Source organism: Jaculus jaculus, chromosome 14, assembly GCF_020740685.1.
Source record: "Jaculus jaculus isolate mJacJac1 chromosome 14, mJacJac1.mat.Y.cur, whole genome shotgun sequence".
Taxonomy (NCBI): Eukaryota; Metazoa; Chordata; class Mammalia; order Rodentia; family Dipodidae; genus Jaculus; species Jaculus jaculus.
In genome coordinates this window covers 21749047-21771641 of record NC_059115.1, presented here as the reverse complement: position 1 = coordinate 21771641, position 22595 = coordinate 21749047, and the positions used below count along the sequence as shown (strand labels likewise).

Here is a 22595-nt window from a genome sequence, read left to right as displayed (position 1 = left end):
GTGGCTAGAGGCCCTGGCACACCCATTTTCTCTCTTTCTATCTGCCTCTTTCTCTCTCTGTTGCTCTCAAATAAATAAAAATGAATAAAATATTTAAAAAAATTATTAGCCAGGTGTGGTGGCACATGCCTTTAATCTTAGCACTTGGGAGGCAGAGGTAGGAGAATGGCCATGAGTTCGAGGCCACCCTGAGACTACACAGTGAATTCCAGGCCTGCCTGGCCTAGAGTGAGACCCTACCTTGAAAAGCCAAAAAATGAAAAAATAAAAATAAGCAAAAGATAGCAGACAGGATGGAGGTCCGAAGCAGAGAGTAGAGACTGGGCCTTGGTTGGGAGAACACAAGACAGGAGATCAAACTAGGTCTAGTGCAGAGAAGGGACAGCAGTCAGGGGTCCCAGGAATAGGGCCTGGGCACCAATGGGTTTTGAGAAAGAAACAGTGAGGAGGGGGTCTGGCATAGTATATAGGCATAGAATGAGATTAGGGTGCATAGGAGGATCAGTCATTTGGGGTCAGATACCAATCTCAGGAGGGGCTCCCGGGCTGTAATAACCTCCAAGTTACTGGGGTCCTTGAAAATAAAATGGGCTTTGCAAGGCCCTTGGTTTCCCACCCAGAATAGATGGAAAGACTCTATTGCTGAAGATCCCACATACTTGGGCTTCAAGGCCACTGAAAAATCCTGCTGGAACTGAGCTGATAACCTCCTCCATGTAAACCAGCTGGGAGAAGCCATTCTGCATGCAGTTCAATGGGAGAGAGAAATCACCAGTGAAGATACTCAACAGTGGATACTGCAAGCTTTATATTTGGCCCACCAGGCCAAATGAGCCAACAGGTACAATAGTGGCACATCTGTCATGGTGTAAACCAACTGCCCTCTAATTGGACTGGAGGCCCGCTCTATGGGAGGGAATACATCCCTGATACTCAAAACCTAAAACAGGGGTAGTCTTGAGCCCTAGGGGTGTAACGTCTGCTGCTGTCTGGCTAAATGTATATGCTATGCTCATCAAACTGCCCAGTAAGCACTTCTCTTAATGTTTATACCTTTATATTAATGCTACTCTCACTTTGAGTAGAGAATCTTCTCTTTTCAGATGGCAGACACATTGGGATGACTCAGAAGGTATCATGGTGCTGGGAAGAAGTGATAGAGGAGTGCTCAGCACTGCAATATCTTCCAAGGCTCAGGTTCCCTTGTGGAAGAGGTGGCAGAAAGAATGTAAGAGCCAAAGGAAGGGTAGGCCTCCTTACAATGTGATCCTCCAGACACAAAATGGCCTGAATATCCATGACCTCACAGTGCCTGACACTACCTACACAAGACCATCATAATAGGAGGAAAAGATGATGACATCAAAATAAAAGAGAGACTCATTGAATGGAGGCGGGGATATGATAGAGAATGGAGTTTCAAAGGGGCAAGTGGGGGGAGGGAGGACATTACCATGGGATATTGTTTATGATCATGGAAGTTGTTAAGAAAAAGAAAAAGAAAGAAAAGAAAATGGGCTGAGGACCAGGAGTCATATTTTAAGGCTCCAGATCCCAGAGGGGTAGTCACTGGACAGGACAGCTATTGTCTTGTTCTTTGGCATTTTATTTCAAAATTGCAGCAAGGACTGAGAGTAATACAGCACCCGGGTCCGGCCTGAAAACGGAGATATGGAGCGGAGGCCAAGATGCCCCCTTGACCCCATGACACTGAGCAGCTGCGGAGGCCTGCAGCCTGAAGCTGAGATCCAAACCGCCAGGTCCGGCCCTTAAGGCTTTGGCGGGCGCCAGTGACCCAGGCGTCCGGCCTGGCCTTTTCTTATTGCACTTCAGTGAGTCTCTGGGAGCGAGGCAAGGATGGCGGTACTGGGTGCTACAGGTTGATCTGAGCCCTGTGGGCACAGCCCGAAGCATCACACCGGGAGCATCCACTCGTGGGCGCTGGCTCCGTACTGCAGGACAGTGGAAGTGGGATGTGAGAGGAGCTGCACTACAACCCCCAACAGGCCCTGGGACATCTTCGCATGATGGCTCTAGGAGCGGCACCCTGATGCCTCCTGGGAAAGGTAGGCCCCACCCCCAGGCCCACCAACAATGGGAGGAGGGAAAATCAAGGCAAGGACACAGGAAATTAGGAAGGTAGGGGTCTATGGAGAAGAATTACTGTAAACCTCTAGGGGAAAGATGTTTTCACTTAACATGTGTTGTTCTAGGTCCTTAGGGAAGACCTCGTGGCTAATAAGAATGGGAATGCAAAGCCGGGCGTGGTGGCGCACGCCTCTAATCCAGGCACTCAGGAGGCAGAGGTAGGAGGATCGCCATGAGTTCGAGGCCACCCTGAGACTCCATAGTGAATTCCAGGCCAGCCTGGGCTAGAGTGAAACCCTACCTCGAAAAACCAAAAAAAAAAAAAAGAGGAATGCACCAGACTTGGAGGAGGAAACTTTCCTAGGCAGAGGCTCATGAAAAAGGGTATTCTCTTTGCAGGTGGCCCAGGGCCCTCGGTGGCTTATGTCAAGAGAGGGGACTCTCACCTACCAGGGGATCCAAGGCTCAGTGAAGGAGATGATTTCTTCCAATAAAGAGGCTATAAAAGGATCTTGGGATGGGAATTTACCCAGAGGCAGAGGAGGCTCACGGGAAGGGAAGACTTGCTCTCTGCCACCAGGGAGACCCCAAGGTCAGCAGAAACCCAACAGAAGGCCCACAAGACAGGGCGGCAAAGGGGCTTGGGAAGGAAATTTCTCCTCTCAGGAGATTTTCTCCCAGGACCTATAGAGACCCATGGAAGAAAGGGAGAAGTCTCTGACCAGAAGACCCAAGTCCTGCAGAGGCTCATGGGAAGGGAAGCCAGTGTTGACCCAGGGGTCCCAGAGACAGGAAAGGGTTATTTGGCTCAAGTTCAGCCTCATCATCAGACAGTCCTCCTGTAGGAGCGACTCACCTGAATAGCCTTCAGCTCCTTCTGGAAGCGGAGGATGAGCTCAGGCCCGTTTTCCATGGTGGGAATGTGATGTTGCTGGGTGGGGAGAAGCAGCCATGAGGATGGGGTGCCCTTCCCTCTTAACGGGTCCTACCTTCCGCTGCAGCCCAGCCTCACCTTGCCTTCGTACAAGATCCGATGCACCGGGCAGACCTGACAGGCAGTGCCTGAGCCGAAGACTTCCCGCACACGGCCTTCCCCCAGCGCTCGCAGCAATTCCTTCATGGTAATCTTGCGCTCGGCCACCCGGAACTCACCCTGCAGGGCAAGGGGACCATGCACACGAATCCCCAGGACAGCTGTGTGGCCACAGACCCCTGCCTCTCCCTCCCTAAGGCTGCTGGGAAAGTCAGAGGCTTGAAGTAGAGAGATGAGCCAAGAAGGGAGACAGGGCCATGCCATACAGTGCACCCCTGACCACAGGTCCCTGGTGTCCTGGTCCCAAACCACAGGTGCCCCTTAGGCCCTACCCAGGTCTGAGCCAGGTCCAGCAGGCTCTGTCTGACCACTCCAGGCAGGATGATGCCATCCAGCGGGGGCGTCACGAGCTCCAGCACTAGACGAATGATAAGAATTGATGCTTTAAGCCGGGCGTGGCGGCGCATGCCTTTAATCCCAGCACTCGGGAGGCAGAGGTAGGAGGATCGCGGTGAGTTCAAGGCCCCCCTGAGACTACAGAGTTAATTCCAGGTCAGCCTGGACCAGAGTGAGACCCTACCTCGAAAAAAAAAAAAAAAAAGAATTGATGCTTTTACATCTGTGGGCACTCTCCCCATCCTCTTTCCCAGGGCCACTAGAGCCTACAACCCACTACACATTACCCAGGCCCATCAGGGTTTTGGGTTGTGTCACGTGTGAGCTCACCCCCATCCTCATGGGTCCAGTAGACAAAGATATTCATGGTGCCCACTTCAGTCAGCTGATGGTCTGGCCCGTACAACCAAAGGACCTGCTCGCAGCCCTGCTTTTGGGCCTCTTTTTGCACTGCCACGGTAGGCCCATAATTCCTGGAGGAGGACAGCCTGGTTAGACTGGCCATGGGACCCCGGCCCCCATGATCCCTCAACACATCCCTAAAAGAATCTTTCTATACCAGCGCTGGTCCTATCTTTTCCCCAGCTTCCAGTGCTCCCACAACAGAATCAGTGGCCATGAGCCAGTCAAGGACATGGTGGAATGCCCCTCTTTCCTGCGTGTTCTCATTCTCTGTATCACACATACACCACTGATTCTACTGCCCATCTTCCTACGCATTTCATTACAACCAAATCCCCCACTGTTCTGAAACACCATTTCCAGCCTCACCTTCCTAGAGGGGTTTTGACTCCTCCACCCAGGCCAGTTTCTGTGGGCTTCCCTAATGGACTGAGCCACCTTCAGGATTCCCAGCAGCATCTTGTTTTAGATGAGGCCGTTTAAACTGATCCTACCTCATCTGAGCACTGATCACAGGCATGTGCCACCACACCTGGCTGTTTGGTTTTGTCTTTTGGCAGTCTTACTTTGTAGCCCTGGTAAGCCTGAACTAACTCTGGTTTTGTTGTTGTTGTTTTGTTTTTGGGTTTTTTGTTTGCTTGTTTTTTTTCAAGATAGGGTCTCACTCTAGCCCAGGCTGATCTGGAATTCACTGTAGTCTCAGAGTGGACTTGAACTCATGGCAATCCTCCTACCTCTGCCTCCCTAGTGCTGGAATTAAAGGCATGCGCCACCACGCCCGGCTGGAACTAACTGTACCCAGGCTAGCCTCTAGACACAAAGCAATCTTCCTGCCTCAGCCCCCTGAGTGTTAGCATTACAGGTGTGTAGTTCCATACCTTACTTAGTCTGCAGTGTGTTACCCAGACCCTACCTTATTTCTGACTTACTTTCAAATTGCCCAAGGTTCCTTGTTGTCCCAGGACAAGATCCCAGCCATGTGTAGAATTCTGAGCCTGGTGCAAAAACTGGACATCCCTGTGCCCAATTGGGAGCCTATCCTGTCCCCCGCCCCCCGTACATGGGAGTCTATTCTGCCTCTCTATACATAGTGGCACACACCTTTAATCCCAGCACTCAGGAGGCAGAGGTAAGAGGATCGCCATGAGTTCAAGGCCACCCTGGGCCTACATTGTGAATTCCAGGTCAGCCTAGGCTAGAGCGAGATCCTACCTCAAAAACCTCAAAAATAAATAAATATGAAGGATCACTGTGAGTTTGAGGCCAGACTGTGACTACAGAGTGAGTGCCCAGTCAACCTGGGCTAGAGTGAGACCTTACCTTGAAAAGACAACAATAACAACAAAAAAAAATTACTTCAGTGGGGTTAGGGAGATGGCTCAGTGGTTAAAGGCATTTGTTTGTAAAGCCTGATGGCCTGGGTTTGATTCCCCAGTGTCCATGTAATGGCAGATGCACAAAGTGGTGCATGTGTCTGGAGTTTGCAATGGCAGGAGACCCTGCCTATGCACACATACTCTCTCTCTCTCCCTCTTCCTCTCTCAAATAAATTAATTAGAACTTGTCTGTGAAGCCAAATGACCCAGGTTCGATTCCCCAGTACTCATGTAAGCCAGCTGCACAAGGGGGTGCATGCGTCTGGAGTTCATTTGGTGTGGCTCAGGGCCCTTGCATGCCCATTATCTCTTTGTCTGTCTCCTCTCTATCTCTTTCTCTCTGCTTGCAAATAAATAAATTAAAATTATAAAAGTTCTTAGACTACAGAGATGGCTCAGCATTTGAGATGTTTTCCTGCTAATCCTAGCACCCCGAGTTCTTCCTTAGTGCTCATGTAAAGGCAGATGCACAGTGTGGCACATGCATCTGGAATTCGTTTGCAGTGGCGGGGGGCATGGGTGGCCTGGAAAGGGACCAATGACCTAAGGCAAACTTGCTTTCTATGGGCTCACAGGGTCCCATTCCTAGTTTTTCCACAGACCTCCATCCATGCCTGAGCTCACATGTCCATATGTGAAAAGACCCCATCCTTCTCCCACTTCTGTTTTCACATAGCAGGGACAACAAAAGACACAGAGAAAGCACAGTGCCCTGACCACAGTGCCAAAATGAGGGGACATCCCAACACAAGGCAAAGCTGCCTCGACCATGTAAAGCAGCAGGGAATGCCCAGCTCAGTCCTCTACTGCGTCTCCCATGTCCAGTGCACAGGGCATTCTGGGAAGTGAGATGCTACTTACCCCCCCAGTTTGTAGTCACCGACTCCACCCACCCAGGCTCGGACAAATTTCGGGTCAGCCAGGAGGGAGACAGGGGTCATGGCATCTCCAGGAAAGTAGGAGCCCACAGGGCAGAGAATGACAAACAAGAGGGCTTGTGTGACCGCGCCGACACCCAGCGAGGGCTGTGATGGGCAGAGTGGCAGATCAGATTCCGAGGCCTGGACCCCAGACCCTCCCTCTCACACCCAGGGGTGCAGGTCCCAGCCCTCTCCCTCAGATCTAGAAGTTCCAACCAAAGCCTCCTCCCTCAGACCCAGGGGCCCAGACCCCAACCCTCTTCCCTCAGACCCAGGGGCCCAGACCCCAGCCCTCCTCCCTCAGACCTAGGGGTCCAGGCTCTGCCCTCCACTTCCTCTGACCCAGGTGTGTCAGCCTCCAGGGCCCGTGCTGCCCACCTCATTCCCGATGAGCACAGGTCGCACGTACAGGCTGGTCCCAGCACCATCAGGAACCCAGTCTTTGTCCACCTCGATGAGCTGGCGGATGCACTCGAGCAGCTCAAGCTTGTCAAAACTCTGGATGGGATCCTCTAGGAGTCAGGGACCCTGACTTCCCTTGCCCGCCCACTGCCCTCCTCCTCGGGGTCCAGACTACTCACTGGCAGGCACAGGCGCTGAGCCGAGCGCAGCATCCTGTCCATGTTGAGCCAGGGTCGAAAGAGGCGCACTTGCTGGTCCCTGCCCTTGTAAGCCTTCATGCCCTCGAAGAGCTGCAGGGACAGGGGAGGAGTGTTCAGGGTTCAGAGACCCCAGGCCATCAAGGGGACAGATACACCATGACACAGTTGGAGACAGGGCTAGGGATGGAGTCAGAGGGAGAAAGAGCTGGCTGAGAGTCAGGCGCAAAGAGATGGAGACTGTAGTAAGCAAAGAGCCAGCCAGGCACAGCAGCTCAGTTTTGTCATCCCAGCTACTCAGGAGGCTGAGGCAGGAGGATCGCATATTCAAGGCCAGACTGGACTAGTGAGTTAGAGTCAAACCTGGGTTAGGTTACAGAAGGAAACTCTGTTTTAAAAAAAACATCATGAAAGCTGGGCGTGGTGGCGCACGCCTTTAATCCCAGCACTCAGGAGGCAGAGGTAGGAGGATCCCTGTGAGTTCGAGGCCACCCTGAGGCTCCTTAGTGAATTCCAGGTCACCCTGGGCTAGAGTGAGACCCTACCTCAAAAACAAAAACAAACAAAAAAAAATTATAAAAAAAAAAATCATGAGGCACCAGGCATGGTGACACACGCCTTTAATCCCAGCACTTGGGAGGCAGAGGTAGGAGGATCACCATGAGTTCGAGGCCACCCTGAGACTATATTGTGGACTATAGGTCAGTCTGGGTTAGAGTAAGACCCTACCTGGAAAAAACAAACAAACAAAACAAATACAAAAGCATCAAGAGGGGTCTGGAAAGGTGGCTAAGTCATTAAAGGTGCTTCCTTGCAAAGCCTGACTGCCCAGGTTCAATTTCCAATACCCACATAAAGCCAGACACAAAGAGGTTCATGTGTCTGGAGTTTATCTGCAGTAGCAGGAGAACCTATCTCAAAAAAAACACAAACTTTAGTGGGAGCTGGTCATAGTGGCGCACACCATTAATCCCAGCACTCGGGAGGCAGAGGAGGAGGATCACCACGAGTTTGAGGCCACCCTGAGACTACATAGTGAATTCAAGGTCAGCCTAGACTACAGTGAAACACTACCTCAAAAAAAAAAAAAGGGGGGGGCTGGAGAGATGGCTTAGCAGTTAAGCACTTGCCTATGAAGCCTAAGGATGCCGGTTCAAGGCTCGATTCCCCAGGACCCACGTTAGCCAGATGCACAAAGCAGTGCATGCATCTGGAGTTCATTTGCAGTGGCTGGAGGCCCTGGCACACTCATTCTCTCTCCCTCTCTCTAGCTGCCTCTTTCTCTCTCTGTCGCTCTCAAATAAATAACAAAAACTGTTAGGAAAAAAAAAAAAAAAAAAGAACAACCAGTGGGGCTGGGGCAATGGTTCAATGATTAAAGTAAAGGTACTTGCTTGCAAAGCATGCTGACTCAGATTCAATTCCCCAGTACCCATGTAAAGCCAGATGCACAAGGTGGCACATGCAACTGCAATTCCTTTGTAGTTACAAGAGGTCCTGCTAAGCCTAAACTCTTTCATATATATTTCAGTTTTTGGTTTTTTGAGGCAGGGTCTTATTCTAGCCCAGGCTGACCTGGGATTCACTATGTAGTTTCAGGGTGGCCTTGAACTCACAGCAATCCTCCTACCTCTGCCTCCCAAGTGCTGGGATTAAAGGCATGTGCCACCATGCCCTGCTTTGAAGTATTTTTGTTTGTTTGTTTTTGTTTTTCAAGGTAGGGTTTCACTCTAGCCCAGTCTGACCTGGAATTCACTATGGAGTCTCAGGGTAGCCTCAAACTCATGGTGATCCTCCTACCTCTGCCTCCCAAATGCTGGGATTAAAGGCATGCGCCACCACGCCCGGCTTTGAAGTATTTTTTTTCAAGGCAAAGTGTCACTCTAGTCCAGGCCAAAGAGAGTCCCTACCTTGAACAACCTAAATAAATAAAAATTACTTCAGTGACTGGAAAAGTTCTAAGTTTCATAAGGCTTGTTCAAGGTTGAAGAAATGGGTCAGTTGGCAAGTTTGGAAACAGATTCAACTTCTGGAGAGAACACTGTGGTGATACCTTTCAACAGGACAGGCATTCACGCCCTTTAATCCACCAGCTCTAGAAACTGGGCACAGAGATATGCTCTCACCTAAAGAAAGCAACATATGTGCTTGTTTATTGCAACACCTTTTTTTTTGTAATAGCACAAGGCTGGAAATAATCAAAATGTCCCACAATCCACAATAGGATACTGTCTAATGAATTGTTAAAACAGAATATTATGCTGCAGTAACAAAGATAAGCAAAAATCTTTAAGGGCTGTTATAGGAGAATCTGGCTCCCATTCTCTCAATTCTAAATTCTAGCTCAGGCTGACCTGGAATTCACTATGTAGTCTCAAGGTGGCCTCGAACTCTCAGTGATCCTCCTATCTCTGCCTCCCAAGTGCTGGGATTAAAGACGTGCACCACCACACCTGGCTTTTGCTTTTTTTTTTTTTGAGGCAAGGTTTCACCGAGTAGCCCTAACTAGCTTGATGTTCACTATGTAATCCAGGCTTGCCTCAAACTCTAGGCACTTCTCCTGTCTCGGCCCCTAGCTAATAGGATTACACCATATCTGGCTTCCAGCTCGCTTTCCACATAGCCTGAGGAGTTATACACCTACACTAACTTCCACGGCTGTCAGCTCTTCTATGACCATTCCTGATGACCTCCTGGGCCTCCTCTGCTATGGTCTGACCTCACAGTTTCTCCCAACACCATTCTTCTCCCATTTGGGACTTTGCACAAATTGTCCATCTCTTCTTAACAACCTGATCCCTCCTTTTTGCCAGGAGAGACCTCATGTTCAAGTTAGAATAGAGTCTCTTCTGGTCTCTGTCTCATCAGAACACATGGGTCCAGCTCAAGCTAAGCTCTCTCATAGTGGGAACCCAGCATCACCCGGCATGGCACATGGGACCTGAGACATCTCAGACACCATGACAGACCCACAGAAAGAAGAAACCGGGAGATCGATTCAGTAAGATACAGCAAGCAAGAGATGTAGACAAGGCCAGCGGTCAGAAGTTGAGGGCCATCCCACCTGCAGGGAGTAGTGGAGGGCAGAGCAGGCTGGGTGCAGTGTGAGATTTTGGAAGGGCTGGATGCGAGGTGGGCTCCAGCCTGTCGTCCCACTCCACTCCACCATCAGCATATGGTCTGTAAACGTCTTCCCAAACAGCAGCTGCTCGTTGGAGCTGGGCTTCCTCTGTGGCCGCTGTGTCACCTGTAGCTGCAAGTCTGCGGCCTGAGAAAAGACAGGGAACACAGGGGATCTGGAATCCTGTCGCAGTGGCCAACCTGAGAGACTACAGCTTCCATGAGGCTCCAGCCTGACACCCAAAGAGAAGGCTGCGGGGCCCCAAAAGCCTCGAGGAAATAATTTCACCTTCTTCACTGAGCCTTATGGTACAATACTTACTGGGTTGCCCAAGTACCACACTCCTCTCACCTCTGGGCTGTGGCCCTCGGTGACAGGCCTCAATCCAGGGGCCCAGACCCCAGCCTTCCTCCCTCAGACCCCGGGCCCGCCTTTCACCTTGAAGTTGGAGGACATACATCTTCTGGACCCACACAGAAGCCAAGGCACAGGGAAAAGTTTTCGGGCCAAGATCTGGAGTAGGGAGAATCACACACAAGGGAGGCAATGAACGACCCTGGCACTCTTGCTGTCTCCTGCTTGTGAGGTCCTTGAGGCCTGAAATCACAATCCTGGGGCATCTGATTTAATTTTGTTTATTTTTAAAATATTTTATTTATTTATTTATTTATTTGACAGAGAAAGAGGGAAGAGAGAGAGAATGGGCGTGCCTGGGCCTCCAGCCACTGCAAACGAACTTCAGATGTGTGCACCCCCTTGTGCGTTTAGCTAATGTGGGTCCTGAGGATTCCAACCAGGGTCCTTTGGCATTGCAGGCAAACGCCTTAATCACTAAGCAATCCCTCCAGCCCTCATTTTATTTTTTTCCCCAGTGCATCTTAGATAATGTCTGTGGCTCTGCCAAGGCCCCAGCCAGCAGGTCCAAGCCTAGAAGGTGCACAGTCAGCTCCAGCCCCCTCCACCACGCGGGGCAAAGTCAAACCCAGGTGCCTCCTACTCCAGGGAACTTTGAACTCAGCCTGAGACCAGCTCAGACACGAAGAGAACTAGGACCGCGAGCCGGTAAGTAAAGCCTCCCAGGGGAGCCCAGATACCGACAAGAGTTAGAAAAAGTGAGGGGCCTGCTGCCCCAGAACAGCCATCAAGACCCACAGCCCTCCTCTCTCAGAGTCAGGAGTTCAGGCCCCAGTCCTGGTCCCTCAGAACAAGAATTCAAAAGCTGGGGGTGGTGGCGCACGCCTTTAATCCCAGCACTCAGGAGGCAGAGGTAGGAGGATTGCTGTGAGTTCAAGGACAGCCTGAGACTACATAGTGAATTCCAGGTCAGCCTGGGCTAGAGCAAAACTCTACCTCAAAAAGAAAGAAAGAAAGAGAGAGAGAGAGAGAGAGAGAAGAGAGAGAGAGAGGGAGGGAGGGAGGGAGGGAGAAAAAGAGAGAAAGAGAGAAAGAGAGGAAGAGAGAGAGAGAGAGATAAAGAAAGAGAGAAAGAGAGAAAGAGAGAAAGAGAGAAAGAGAGAAAGAGAGAAAGAAAGAAAGAAAGAAAGAAAGAAAGAAAGAAAGAAAGAAAGAGAGAAAGAGAGAAAGAAAGAAAGGGAGAAAGGGAGAAAGAAAGAAAAAATTCAGGCCCCAGCCCTCCTCCCTCGGAACAAGAGTCCTCCCTCAGATTCAGGAGAGTCCAGACCCCAGACCTTCTCCCTCAGACCTGGGAGTCCTCCCCAGCCTTTCCCCTCAAACCCAAGGAGTCCTGATGCTTTCTACTCAAGGAGCCACATGGCTGGGCAACTCCCGGACACCCTTGGCAGGGACTGCAGGGCTCTTGGCAGAGGCAAGGGGTCCAGACCTACAGCGGCCTGCCTGAGGTTCACAGGTACAGCAGGTATGAGCCTTGTGCAGGAGTGTGGGCCCTGCTGTGACCTTTGACCTCACCATGCCGGTTTCTGCTGGCCCCACAGGGAAGCAGTTGGGTCATGAGGTTGCAGGAGACAGGGGTAGTGAGCTTGCTGCTGTACACATGAACTGGGAGAGCCTACAGTGGCAGTGAGGATGGGGAAGGATGGCAGAGGTCACTGGACTGCAGGTGAGTCACAGAAAGACCAGGTTGGAAGCTGCCAAGGCCTGTCTGGGCCATGAAAACTTGGGTGTATGCATGGGTTTTCATATGTGTGGAGGCCAATTCGATATCGGGTACCCTCCCTCCTCAATTAATCTTCACCTTATTTTTTTTAGAAATGGGATCTTTATTTTATTTTATTGGAGGCATGGTCTCTAGTCCAGGCTGACCTGGAATTCACTATGTAGTTTCAGGCTGGCCTTGGACTATAGTGATCCTCCTAACTCAGCTTCCCAAGTGCTAGGATTAAAGGTATGTGCCATCATGCCTGACTGAAATGGGGTCTTTCAAGGAACCTAAATTTCACAGACTTTGATAGACTGGCTGGCCCTGGAATTACAAATGTGCACTTCCATGTTTGCTTTTTTTTTTTTTTTGGCTTTTCGAGATAGGGTTGTACTCTAGTCCTGACCTAGAATTCACTATGTAGTCTCAGGGTGGCCTCAAATTCATGGGGATCCTCCTACCTCTGCCTCCCAAGTGCTGGGGTTAAGGAATGTGCCACCACACCCATGTCTGCATTTACACATGGGCGCTGGGGATCCAAACTCAGATCTTTATGCTTTGCAAGCACTTCACCCACTGGGCCCATCTCTCTAAGCCCCCCTCCTTCTTTCTTTCTTTTTTTGACCTTAATTCCTGATCCTCCTACCTCTATATACTGAATTTGGGGATTACAGGCCACATCCAGTTTAGGCAATGCTCAATTCAAACCCAAGGCTTTGTACATGCCAGGTAAGCACTGTACCAACTGAGCTACATCCCCAATCTGTTTTGCTGGGTTTTTTTGGTCTTTTGTTTGTTTGTTCGTTTGTTTTGAGGTAGGGTCTGGCTCTAGCTCAGGCTGACCTGGAATTAACTGTGTAGTCTCAGGGTGGCCTTGAACTCAAGGCGATCCTCTTACCTCTACCTTCCAAGTGCTGGAATTAAAGGCGTGCGCCACCACACCCAACTCTGTTTTGGTTTTTAAAAAATATTTTTATTTATTAATTTGAGAGCAACAGACAGAGAAAGAGGCAGATAGAGAGAGAGAGAGAATGGGTGCTCCAGGGCCTTCAGCCACTGCCAACGAACTTCAGATGCATGAGCCCCCTTGTGCATCTGGCTTACATGGGTCCTGGGAAGTTGAACCTTTGGCTTTGCAGGCAAACACCTTAACTGCTAAACCATCTCTCCAGCCCCTGGTTTGTATGATTGTTTGTTTTTGAGACAGGGTCTCACTAAATTATGCAAACTGGCCTCAGACTTGCTCTGTAGCTCAGCCCTAGTTTGCCTTGAAGTTTTGATCTTTCTGCTTCAGCCTACTGAATAGCTGGGATGACAGGCCTGCAACATAAGCCTGGCTCAAATATGACTATTTATTTATTTTTTTTTTTTATTTTTATTTTTTTTTTAGTTTTTTGAGGTAGGGTCTCACTGTAGCCCAGGCTGACCTGGAATTCACTATGTAGTCTCAGGGTGGCCTCGAACTCACAGTGATCCTCCTACCCCTGCCTCCCAAGTGCTGGGATTAAAGGTGTGCGCCACCACGCCCGGCTATTTATTTATTTGAGAGACAGTGAAAGAGAAAATGAGCCAAGGCCTCTTGCCACTGCAAACGAATGCCAGGCACATGTGCTACCATGTGCATCTGGCTTTACATGTGTACTGGGAAATAAACTCAAGTTCTTAGCTTTACAGCCAAGTGCCTTTAACTACTGAGCAATCCCTCCAGCCCTGGGCATTGATTATTTTGCATGTGTGTGGTATTTATGCATGTTCACACATATGGGCATATATATGTGTATGGGTGCATGTGCATGTGTGTATGTGTTATATAGAGGTCAGAGATCAACATTACGGTTCTTCCCCAGTCATTCTCCACCATATTTTATGTTGTTGTTGTGTTTGTTTGGTTTTTTGAGGCAGGGTCTCACTCTAGCTCAGGCTAACCTGGAATTCACTACGTAGTTTCGGGGTAGCCTTGAACTCACAGCAATCCTCCTGATTCTGTTTCCCAAGAGCTGGGATTAAAGGCCATATTTTTTTGAGACAGGGTCTCACTGAATCTAGAGCTCACAGATTCACTAGACTAACTAGACACCAAGCCCAGGAATTTTCTGATGCTGCCCAGCACTGAGCATATACATGAATGCTACCATGCCCAGTATTTTATGTGGGTGCTAGGGATCTGAACTCAGGGCCTCACTCTAGACCAGGCTGACCTTAAACTCAAGGCAATCCTCCTATCTCTGCCTCCTGAGTTCTGGGATTAAAGGCGTATGTCACCATGCCTGATTTAAGGGCCTCACTCTTAAACAGTAAGCACTTTTATCCATTGAACCATCTCGCTAGCCCTCAGATGTCGCCTGTGGTTTTTTTTTTTTTTTTAGGTACGATCTTATTCTAGCCTAAGCTGATCTAGAACTCACTCTGAACCTCAGACTGGTCTCTAACTCACAGAGATTCTGCTAACACAGCCTGAGTGTTGGGATTAAAGGCTTGTTCTCTGCGCCTGTGGTCTCGATAGTGTAGTGCCCAAGGGCTTCAGAGGTGATCAGTGTCAGCCCCCTACAAGGCTTCTGGTTGTGACATGAAGTTTGCCCAGCAATGAAGTCCTGCTTCCTCCCAGCAGGGGAAGACAGACACATGGACTAGGACAGCGAGCATTGGGGCAGCAAGACAGAGAGAGCTGAAAATAAATAAATGAATAAATAGGGCTGGAGAGATGGCCTAGCAGTTAAGGCATTTGCCTGCAAAGCCAAATGACCCAGGTTCGATTCCTCAGGACCCATGTTAGCCAGATGCACAAGGGGGCGGACGCGTCTGGAGTTCGTTTGCAGTGGCTGGAAGCCCTGGCATGCCCATTTTCTCTTTCCCTGTCAAATAATAAAAATATAATAAATAAATAAGGGCCTGGTATTTTGGTGCACACCTTTATTCCCACCACTCGGGAGGCAAAGGTAGGAGTTCAAGGCTACCCTGAGAATATATAGTGAATTCCAGGTCAGCCTGGGCTAGAGCGAGACCCTAACTCCAAAAAAAAAAAAAAAAACAAAAAACCCTGCCCCTTTGTTTGTTTTTTGGTTTTTCGAGGTAGGTTTTCACTCTAGCTCAGGCTGACCTGGAATTCACTATGGAGTCTCAGGGTGGCCTCGAACTCACGGCGATCCTCCTACCTCTGCCTCCCGAGTGCTGGGATTAAAGGCGCGTGCCACCACGCCTGCCTAAAACTGCCCCTTGGTAGCTCAGAACCCTCTCTCCAACAGAGATTTCAGAAGTCCAAGAAACTCCATCTTATAATCTCGGGAGGCCCTGAGAATGTCACCTCCCAGGACTGCCCTTCTGCCCCAGCTAGCATGTCTACCCTCTATAGTTAGGATTGTCCCTGTCAAGTCTCAAGGTTGTGTCCTTCAGACCCAAGAACTATCCCTGTGTTAGTCTAAGCTAGTCCCCACAAGACTGTCCATGCCAAAGCCACAGAAATGTCTCTTTCACACTCTAGGGTGTCACCATATGAGCACCCACCATCATAGCTTAGAGCTCACTCCATTACAGGGCGAAACTGTCTTCCTATAGCCGAGCACAGTGGTTCATACCTATAATCTCAAAAATCAAGAAGGGAGGTTAAGGTAGGAGGATTCCTGTGAGTTCGAAGCCAATCTAGGGATACAAAGTGTGTTCCCAGTCAGCCTGTGCTAGAGTGAGAGCCTGCCTCAAAATAACAAAATAAAAATAGTCTTCCTCAGAGCCCAGCTTTGTCCCAAATGACTTGGGGAGTGCCCTAATATGACAGAGCTGTACCTGTCCAAGTCCAGGACTGGGGACTGAGGGACAGTTCAATCAGTAAAGCGTTCACCATGGAAACATGAGAACTTCAATCCAAACTCAGGTTAAAAAAAAAAAAATTGGGGTATGGGGGTGCACACCTTTAGTCCCAGTGCTCTCAAGAGGCAGAAATAGGAATTCCAGGTCAGCTTGGGCTAGAGCAAGACCCTACCTTCAATAAAAAATAAATTTAAAAAGGCCAGAGCTGGAGAAATGACTTGGCAGTTAAGGTGCTTGCCTGCGAAACCTAAGTACCCAGGTTCAATTCTGCAGGTCCCATGTAAGCAAATGGACATGGAATTCATTTACAGAGGCTAGAGGCCCTGGCATGCCCATTCTCACTCTCTCTCTCTCCCTCTCTCTGTCTCTAATAAATAAACAAACAAAAAGGCCAGGAGTGGTAGCACATACCTTTAGTTCCAGCATTCAGGAGGCAGAGGTAGAATTGTGGTGAATTCAAGGCCAGACTGGAATTAGCATGAATTCCAGGTCAGCCTGGGCTAGGAGGAGACCCTACCTCCAGAAACAAAAAAAAAGTGTGTGTGTTGGGGGGGGGAGGCTGGAGAGATGGCTTAGTGGTTTAAGGCACTTGCTTGCAAAGCCAAAGGACCCAGGTTCTATTCCCCAGGACCCACATAAGCCAGATGCATAAGGTGGCACATGTGTCTGGAGTTTGTTTGCAGTAGCTGGAGGCCCTGGCACACCCATTTTCATTCTCTCTCTCTTTCTCTCAAATAAATAAATAAATAAAAATTTAGTTTTTGGTTTTTCGAGGTAGGGTCTCACTCTGGTCCTGGTTGGCCTGGAATTCACTCAGTCTCAGGGTGGCCTTGAACTCACTGCGATCCTCCTATCTCTGCCTCCCGAGTGCTGGGATTAAAGGCGCCACCACGCCCGACTTAAAAATAGATACTTAAAAAATATTTTTATTTGTGGGGCCCGACTTAAAAATAAATCTTTTTAAAATATTTCTATTTATTTTATATATATATATATATATATATAAATATACATACATACATACACACACACATATATTACCAAGCATAGTGTCATACACCTGTAGTCCCAGTGCTAGGAAGTAGAGACAGAGTCCTGGCAGTTGCTGACCATAGAGTCTAACCTGATTAGAGTTCTAGGCCATTGATACATCTCAAAAAAAAAAAAAAATGGGTAGCATCTGGCCTCTACACACTTTACACCTACACACACATAGACTTTTCAGCCATATCTGTGTACTATCATCCAAGCCGAGCCATTTGTCCCAAGGCTGTTTCACAAAGTCAGCCCAGAACATTCCCATCAGTCACTACGAGCAAGAGACAAAAATCTGCTCTGGAATTCACCAGCCTTGACTAAAGCTGCAAATAAAAGTCAGGAGAAAGTGAACAGCAATCATTTCTCCCAAAGTTACAGTGCAGCTGTTTCCTTCCTCACTTAGAAATCTTTTTGTTGTTTTGTTTTGTGACAGGGTCTCTAGCCCAGGCTGGCCTCAGTTTCCTTATGTAGCAGAGGGATAATTTCTGATCCTCCTGCCTCCACCTCCTAAGTGGTAGAATTATGCAGTACTGGGGATCAAACATATGGCCTCTCTACCAACTGAGCTACATTCCTAACCCTCACTAGAAAGCTTGCTGTGTAAATACACAGTATTGTCTGAAATCAGATTAAAAAAAAAAAAAAAAAAAAACAACTGGGGAATGTGTCACTTTAACAAGATTCCAGACCCAGGTGCACATACTCCCCTTTACTATACCTTTAGTTACAAGGGGGAAAAAAAAAAAAAACCTGTTTTGTGGTTCTTTAAAATATGGACTGCTTCACGAATTTGCATTTCATCTTTGTTGCAGGAGCCATGCTAATCTTCTCTGCATCGGTTCAATTTTAGTATATGTGCTGCCAAAGACAGCAGGTTCTGTAGTTTTTGAAACCGGGTCCCATGCAACCAGGCTAGCACCTGCCAAGCAGCTTATCTTTGAACTCCTGCCTCCACCTCTCAAGTACTGGATAACAGGCATGTGCCACGAAACCCAAATTCAAGCTCCTGGTTCCGATTCCCAGTGGCAACTGCGCCTTCTTCTTTCCAAACCCTAAAAGTCCTGGGCTCCTTGTTCCCAGAGCAAAGTGGGCGACTGTTCCCTAAAACCCACGGGAGACGACCCCCAACCACAACCACCTCCATCTTGTACCTCTCCCATCACTGCCCCCTCCCCCACGCTTCCCACTTCCTCCGTTTTCCAAGCAGGACAGCCCCCCACCCCAGCGCCTCCCGCACCCCTTGGGAGTCTCCACTCTCCAGCCCGCTGAGCCCGGTATTCCTTCCCCAGGGGTCCCACGCTCCTCCTCAGCGCTCTGCAGCGGAACCCAAGGGACAGAGAAATGGCTCCAAGCCGGAAGGGCTACGGGCTAGTGGTCCTCCCGGAAGTGCACCTCCCATGCCCGGGGTGGGCTCTCCAGGGGCCCCAGTCCGGGGCCACGCACCCACCTGCCCCAGAGCGGCTGCGGCCATGATCGGTGCGGCTGGCAACTGTGTCAGCCTCTGGGCGCGGCCTGAAGAAAGATGTTCCGGCCCCGCCCTGCACACGCCCCCTCCTGCAGATGGCTGCCCCCTGGGGCCCTCCTCCTGCCAGGCCTTTCGCAGTTATAGCACCCCTGGGAGCCCGGCCTTGCTGCAGCGTACATGTGCTGGAGGAGACAATTGAAATTCCTGCTGCTGGCACCCTCGGCGATCTGCCCCGGGCACACTCTCACCCCAAGGCGCTCGTGTTCATGCAGGGTTTTGTTTTTGCTGTTTCTGTGTTTTTTATTTATTTATTTATTTATGTATTTATTTATGTATTTATTTATTTATTTATTTATTTATTTATTTATTTATTTATTTATTTATTTATTTATTTTTCAGGGTAGGGTCTCTATCTAACCCAGGCTGACCTGGAATTTACTATACAGTCTTAGGCTGGCCTCAACTCACGGCACTCCTACTGTCTCTGCCTCCCAAGTGCTGGGATTAAGTGTGTGCCACCACACGCAGCTTTTGTGTTTGTTTGTTTGTTTGTTTTTTGTTTGTTTGTTTCTTTTGGTTTTTCGAGGTAGGGTCTCACTCTCACTCAGGCTGACCTGGAATTCACTATGTGGTCCCTGGGTGGCCTCGAATTCACGGCGATCCTTCTGCCTCTGCCTCCCGAATGCTGGGATTAAAGGCCTGCGCCACCATGCCTGGCTTGTTTTGTTTTTTTAATATTTTTACATATTTGCAAGCTGAGAGAGAGAGAAGAGAATGGGGGCCCCAGGGCCTCCAGCCACTGGATGAACTCCAGATGCATGTGCCACTGTGGTTTACTTAGGTGCTGGGGAATAGAACCCAGGTCTTTATACTTTGCAGGCAAGTACCTTAACCACTAAGCAATCTCTCCAGCCTCTTCTTGTTTTTACAGAACTAGGGATGTAACCCAGGGCCTTGCACATACTAGGTAAGAACTCAATCACTGGGCTACACCCCTAGCATTTTGTTTTATATTTTGAGGCAGAGTCTCCCTAAGTCACCCAATATAACTCCATTATCTAGGTTGGCCACAACTTTGCAACCAACTGCCTTCACCACTGAGCCATTTCCCCAGGGGTCCCAACTTCACAATCCTCCTATCTCAGCCTCCTGAGTGTGCTGAGATTACACCATGTTGGGCTAATTGTGCAGGGTCTGTGTGTGTGTGTTGGGGTGGTAGTAATTAGAGGAAGTACAGTTAGGGTGACTGGACCCATGAAAGTAAAAAAGGCAAGAAAATCTGCACTTGCAAGAAATCAAAGATGATCTGATTTAACTCTTGCTTAGTTTCCTCCACCTGTTTTTCCACAAACAACCAGGACCCCTCCTGGTCTCCCTCCTGGGAGGGAGGTTTCATAGGATTTAAACATTGTGGTTTGTTAAATTCAACCCCTGGAATTTAGTGTCAAGGCTAGCCTTTTCTTGACAACCTCTAGCCCTAACCAACCACACAGCCCACTCTAAGGTTATAAATACCTTTGCAAGGGGAGGACAGGTTCTCTGACCACTTGAGAACCTCCTAATGAGAGTGAGTTTTTTCTGCAGCTGGGCCTGGTAGGCGGCCCAGCCAGGCTGCTTTTCACATGGGTTCTTTATCCCCTGCAGCTCCTCACATGGCTGGAGCTTTCTTTTCTCTTCTTTTCTTTCTTTTTTTTTCCCTAAATTATTTATTTACTTGAGAGAGATTGGGTGTGCCAGGGCTTTCAGCCACTGCAAACGAACTCCAGACACTTGTGCCACCTTGTGCATCTGGCTTATGTATGTTCTGGGGAATCGAACCGAGGTCCTTTGGCTTTGCAGGCAAACACTTTAACTGCTAAGTCATTTCTCCAGAGCCTGGTCAAGTTTTGGTCTGCTGTGGAGTGTGGTTAGATAAACAACTGAAGGATAAGAAATGGCCAAAGACGAAGAGGGCAGAAAGCCCTGTTCAGAGAGAAGTGAGACTTAGGAGCCAGCCTGGTGATGCTTGCCTATAATTATAGCCCTAGGGAGGATGAGGCAGGATTGCCACAAATTCAAAACTAGTCTGGGCTACAGAGTGAGACCTTATCTCAAAATAATAATGGGCCGGATGTGGTGGCACATGCCTTTGACCCCAGCACTCAGGAGGCAGAGTTAGGAGGATCACTGAAAGTTTGAGGCCACCCTGAGACTACATAGTGAATTGCAGGTGAGCCTGAGCTATAGTGAGACCCTACCTCGAAAAACCAAAATAATAATCATTATAATAAAAAATGGGACTAGGGGAGAGGAAGTGGGGAAGAAGATGGTGCTTAATTCTCTGGTTTCATAATAGCATTTTTCTCCCCTCAAGATAGTGTTCTTTGTGTCTCTCGGGATATAAAAGCGCACAAGGTTTGCCTGTGCCAGTTTAAGTGCGTGTCCACTCATTCCAGTTCCTCACCAGCACGCAACAGAGATGCCCGGTCACACCTCTTCATAAGCCTCTCCCCTACTTCAGAACCCCTCTGCCACCAGCCATTCACTTTGTTATATTTTATTTATTTGCATATACGTGTGTGTGCCCGGCACGCACGCACCAGGACTTCTTGCTGCTGTAAATGAACACCAGATGGATGCAGGTGCCAGTTTTTGCATCAGGCTTTGCAAGCAGGCGCCTTTAACTGCCGAACCAGCGCCCCAGGGTTTCTCACCCGGAACTGGAAGCTTTCCTGGAACTCACTTTTTCCTGGAATTCACTATGTAGTCTCAGGCCTCAGATTAAAGGCGTGCACCACCACGCCCAGCCCGCAACAATTTTGTCATCAGAGGATTCCTTGGCTTCTGCATGCAGGCTACTGCCACCAGTCACCTCTCTGCTGAATCCTCAGACTCGGGCCCAGGCCACTGTGTCTCGGTAATTCTGGGGCATGTTCTCCCCTGGTGGGACAGTTACAACACCTACAAACCCCTCTCACAGTCACCCGGCACAGTAACCAAAACACGCACCTCCCCCGCGCAGGCAGCGCGGCTCCAGTTCTCTTCGCCCCCCCGCACAGCCTCCCGGGTGGCGCCCACCACGCGCAACCGCCCCCGCGGCGGCCAATCAGCGATTGCCGCACACCCCGCGCTCGACCAATCCGCAGCAGCTGTGCAACTCCACCCCTCACCAGGGGCGCGGCAAGGAGGACCTCCACCTGCGGGGATCTATTCCCCAGTGCACCCCCTAGTGTCCTTCTCTCGCGAGCCCAGCCCCTGACCCAGATGTCTCAACCCTCCCCCGGCCTCTGCCCCGAGAACGCTTCCTGCCCGCCGCCTCCCTCCTTTTGCCCCAGCAAGGAGCTAACAACTCCTCTCCCCTAAGGGCCGAGACTAAAGACTGGTGCATTTGTCTTCTCCATTCATTATCTCCCAATTACTGCTTAATTCATTCTCCCCCGCGGGCCTTTTAACTAGCTCCCAGCTGAAGCTGAACGGCTCTCAATGGCGACAGACTTAGCGAGTTGGGCGGCTGACTGCTGAGCCTGCTGGGAGTTGTAGTCCCTGGGATGCGGGATCCCGGAGAGAAGTAACGCCAGCGTGACTTGAACAGCAAATGAATAGGATGCTCCCTTTCTGAATGGAAATAGCTTTTTATGGGTACATTCCTAAGTGGAGATGGGGAATCTAAAGAATTGTGGGTAGCACCTGGAAGGTACAAGTGCAGTTTGGAGTGGGACACCCAAGTGCAAATGTGGGATTACATCACAGGTAGAGGTCTTGCCTAGAATCCACAGCAAAGTGATGGGGTGTGGCCGAGGGCAGTTCTACGATGCAAAGGGCCCTGCATTCCAACCACATTGACACAAAACAAACAAAAACAAAACCAAGGGGACTATCCTCTTGGGACCCCTCCCAGCTTGGGAGCTTTCTGCGGTATTTAAAATTGTATCTGTCTGAAACTTGCCCTTCTGCGTGCCTGCACTTGCCAAGTCTTCGCGAGTCACAAGACAGACAAGCTGGAGAGCCAGAAGCCGCACAAGCCCAGAGCCAGAGGGGCTGTAGTGCTGTCAAAACCGGTACCCTGTTTTGGAGGTCCCACTGAGACCTGAAAAAGGCGCTGTTAACATGTTTTGCCTATACGTATATGTATAGCTGTTAGCGATTTATTATTTAAAAATTCAAAAGAAAAATACCAAAGAACAAGGTTCACACAAAGATGGTGATCAGACTGGATCACAAGACAAAATGGAAAAGCCTTTCTATCTTATTGCCCTATCAG

At 49.4% G+C, this 22595-nt stretch overlaps 1 protein-coding gene and 1 non-coding gene across 2 annotated transcripts; both read right to left on the bottom strand.

The window, feature by feature from the left end:
- Window positions 1–1583: 1583 nt before the first annotated feature.
- Bcat2 (branched chain amino acid transaminase 2) lies at window positions 1584–18415 on the bottom strand. Its single transcript, XM_004672263.2, has 11 exons — window positions 18338–18415; window positions 10374–10448; window positions 9879–10082; window positions 6797–6907; window positions 6594–6713; window positions 6157–6320; window positions 3848–3990; window positions 3454–3539; window positions 3101–3241; window positions 2945–3019; window positions 1584–1952 (listed from the first exon to the last, which is right to left on the bottom strand). Exons 1-11 carry the CDS (start codon window positions 18359–18361, stop codon window positions 1914–1916), a joined length of 1182 nt encoding a protein of 393 aa, XP_004672320.1. The 5' UTR covers window positions 18362–18415; the 3' UTR covers window positions 1584–1913.
- On the bottom strand, window positions 17657–17763 carry LOC123454903. Its single transcript, XR_006633557.1, has one exon. It is a non-coding gene; the product is annotated as a U6 spliceosomal RNA (small nuclear RNA).
- Window positions 18416–22595: the final 4180 nt, after the last annotated feature.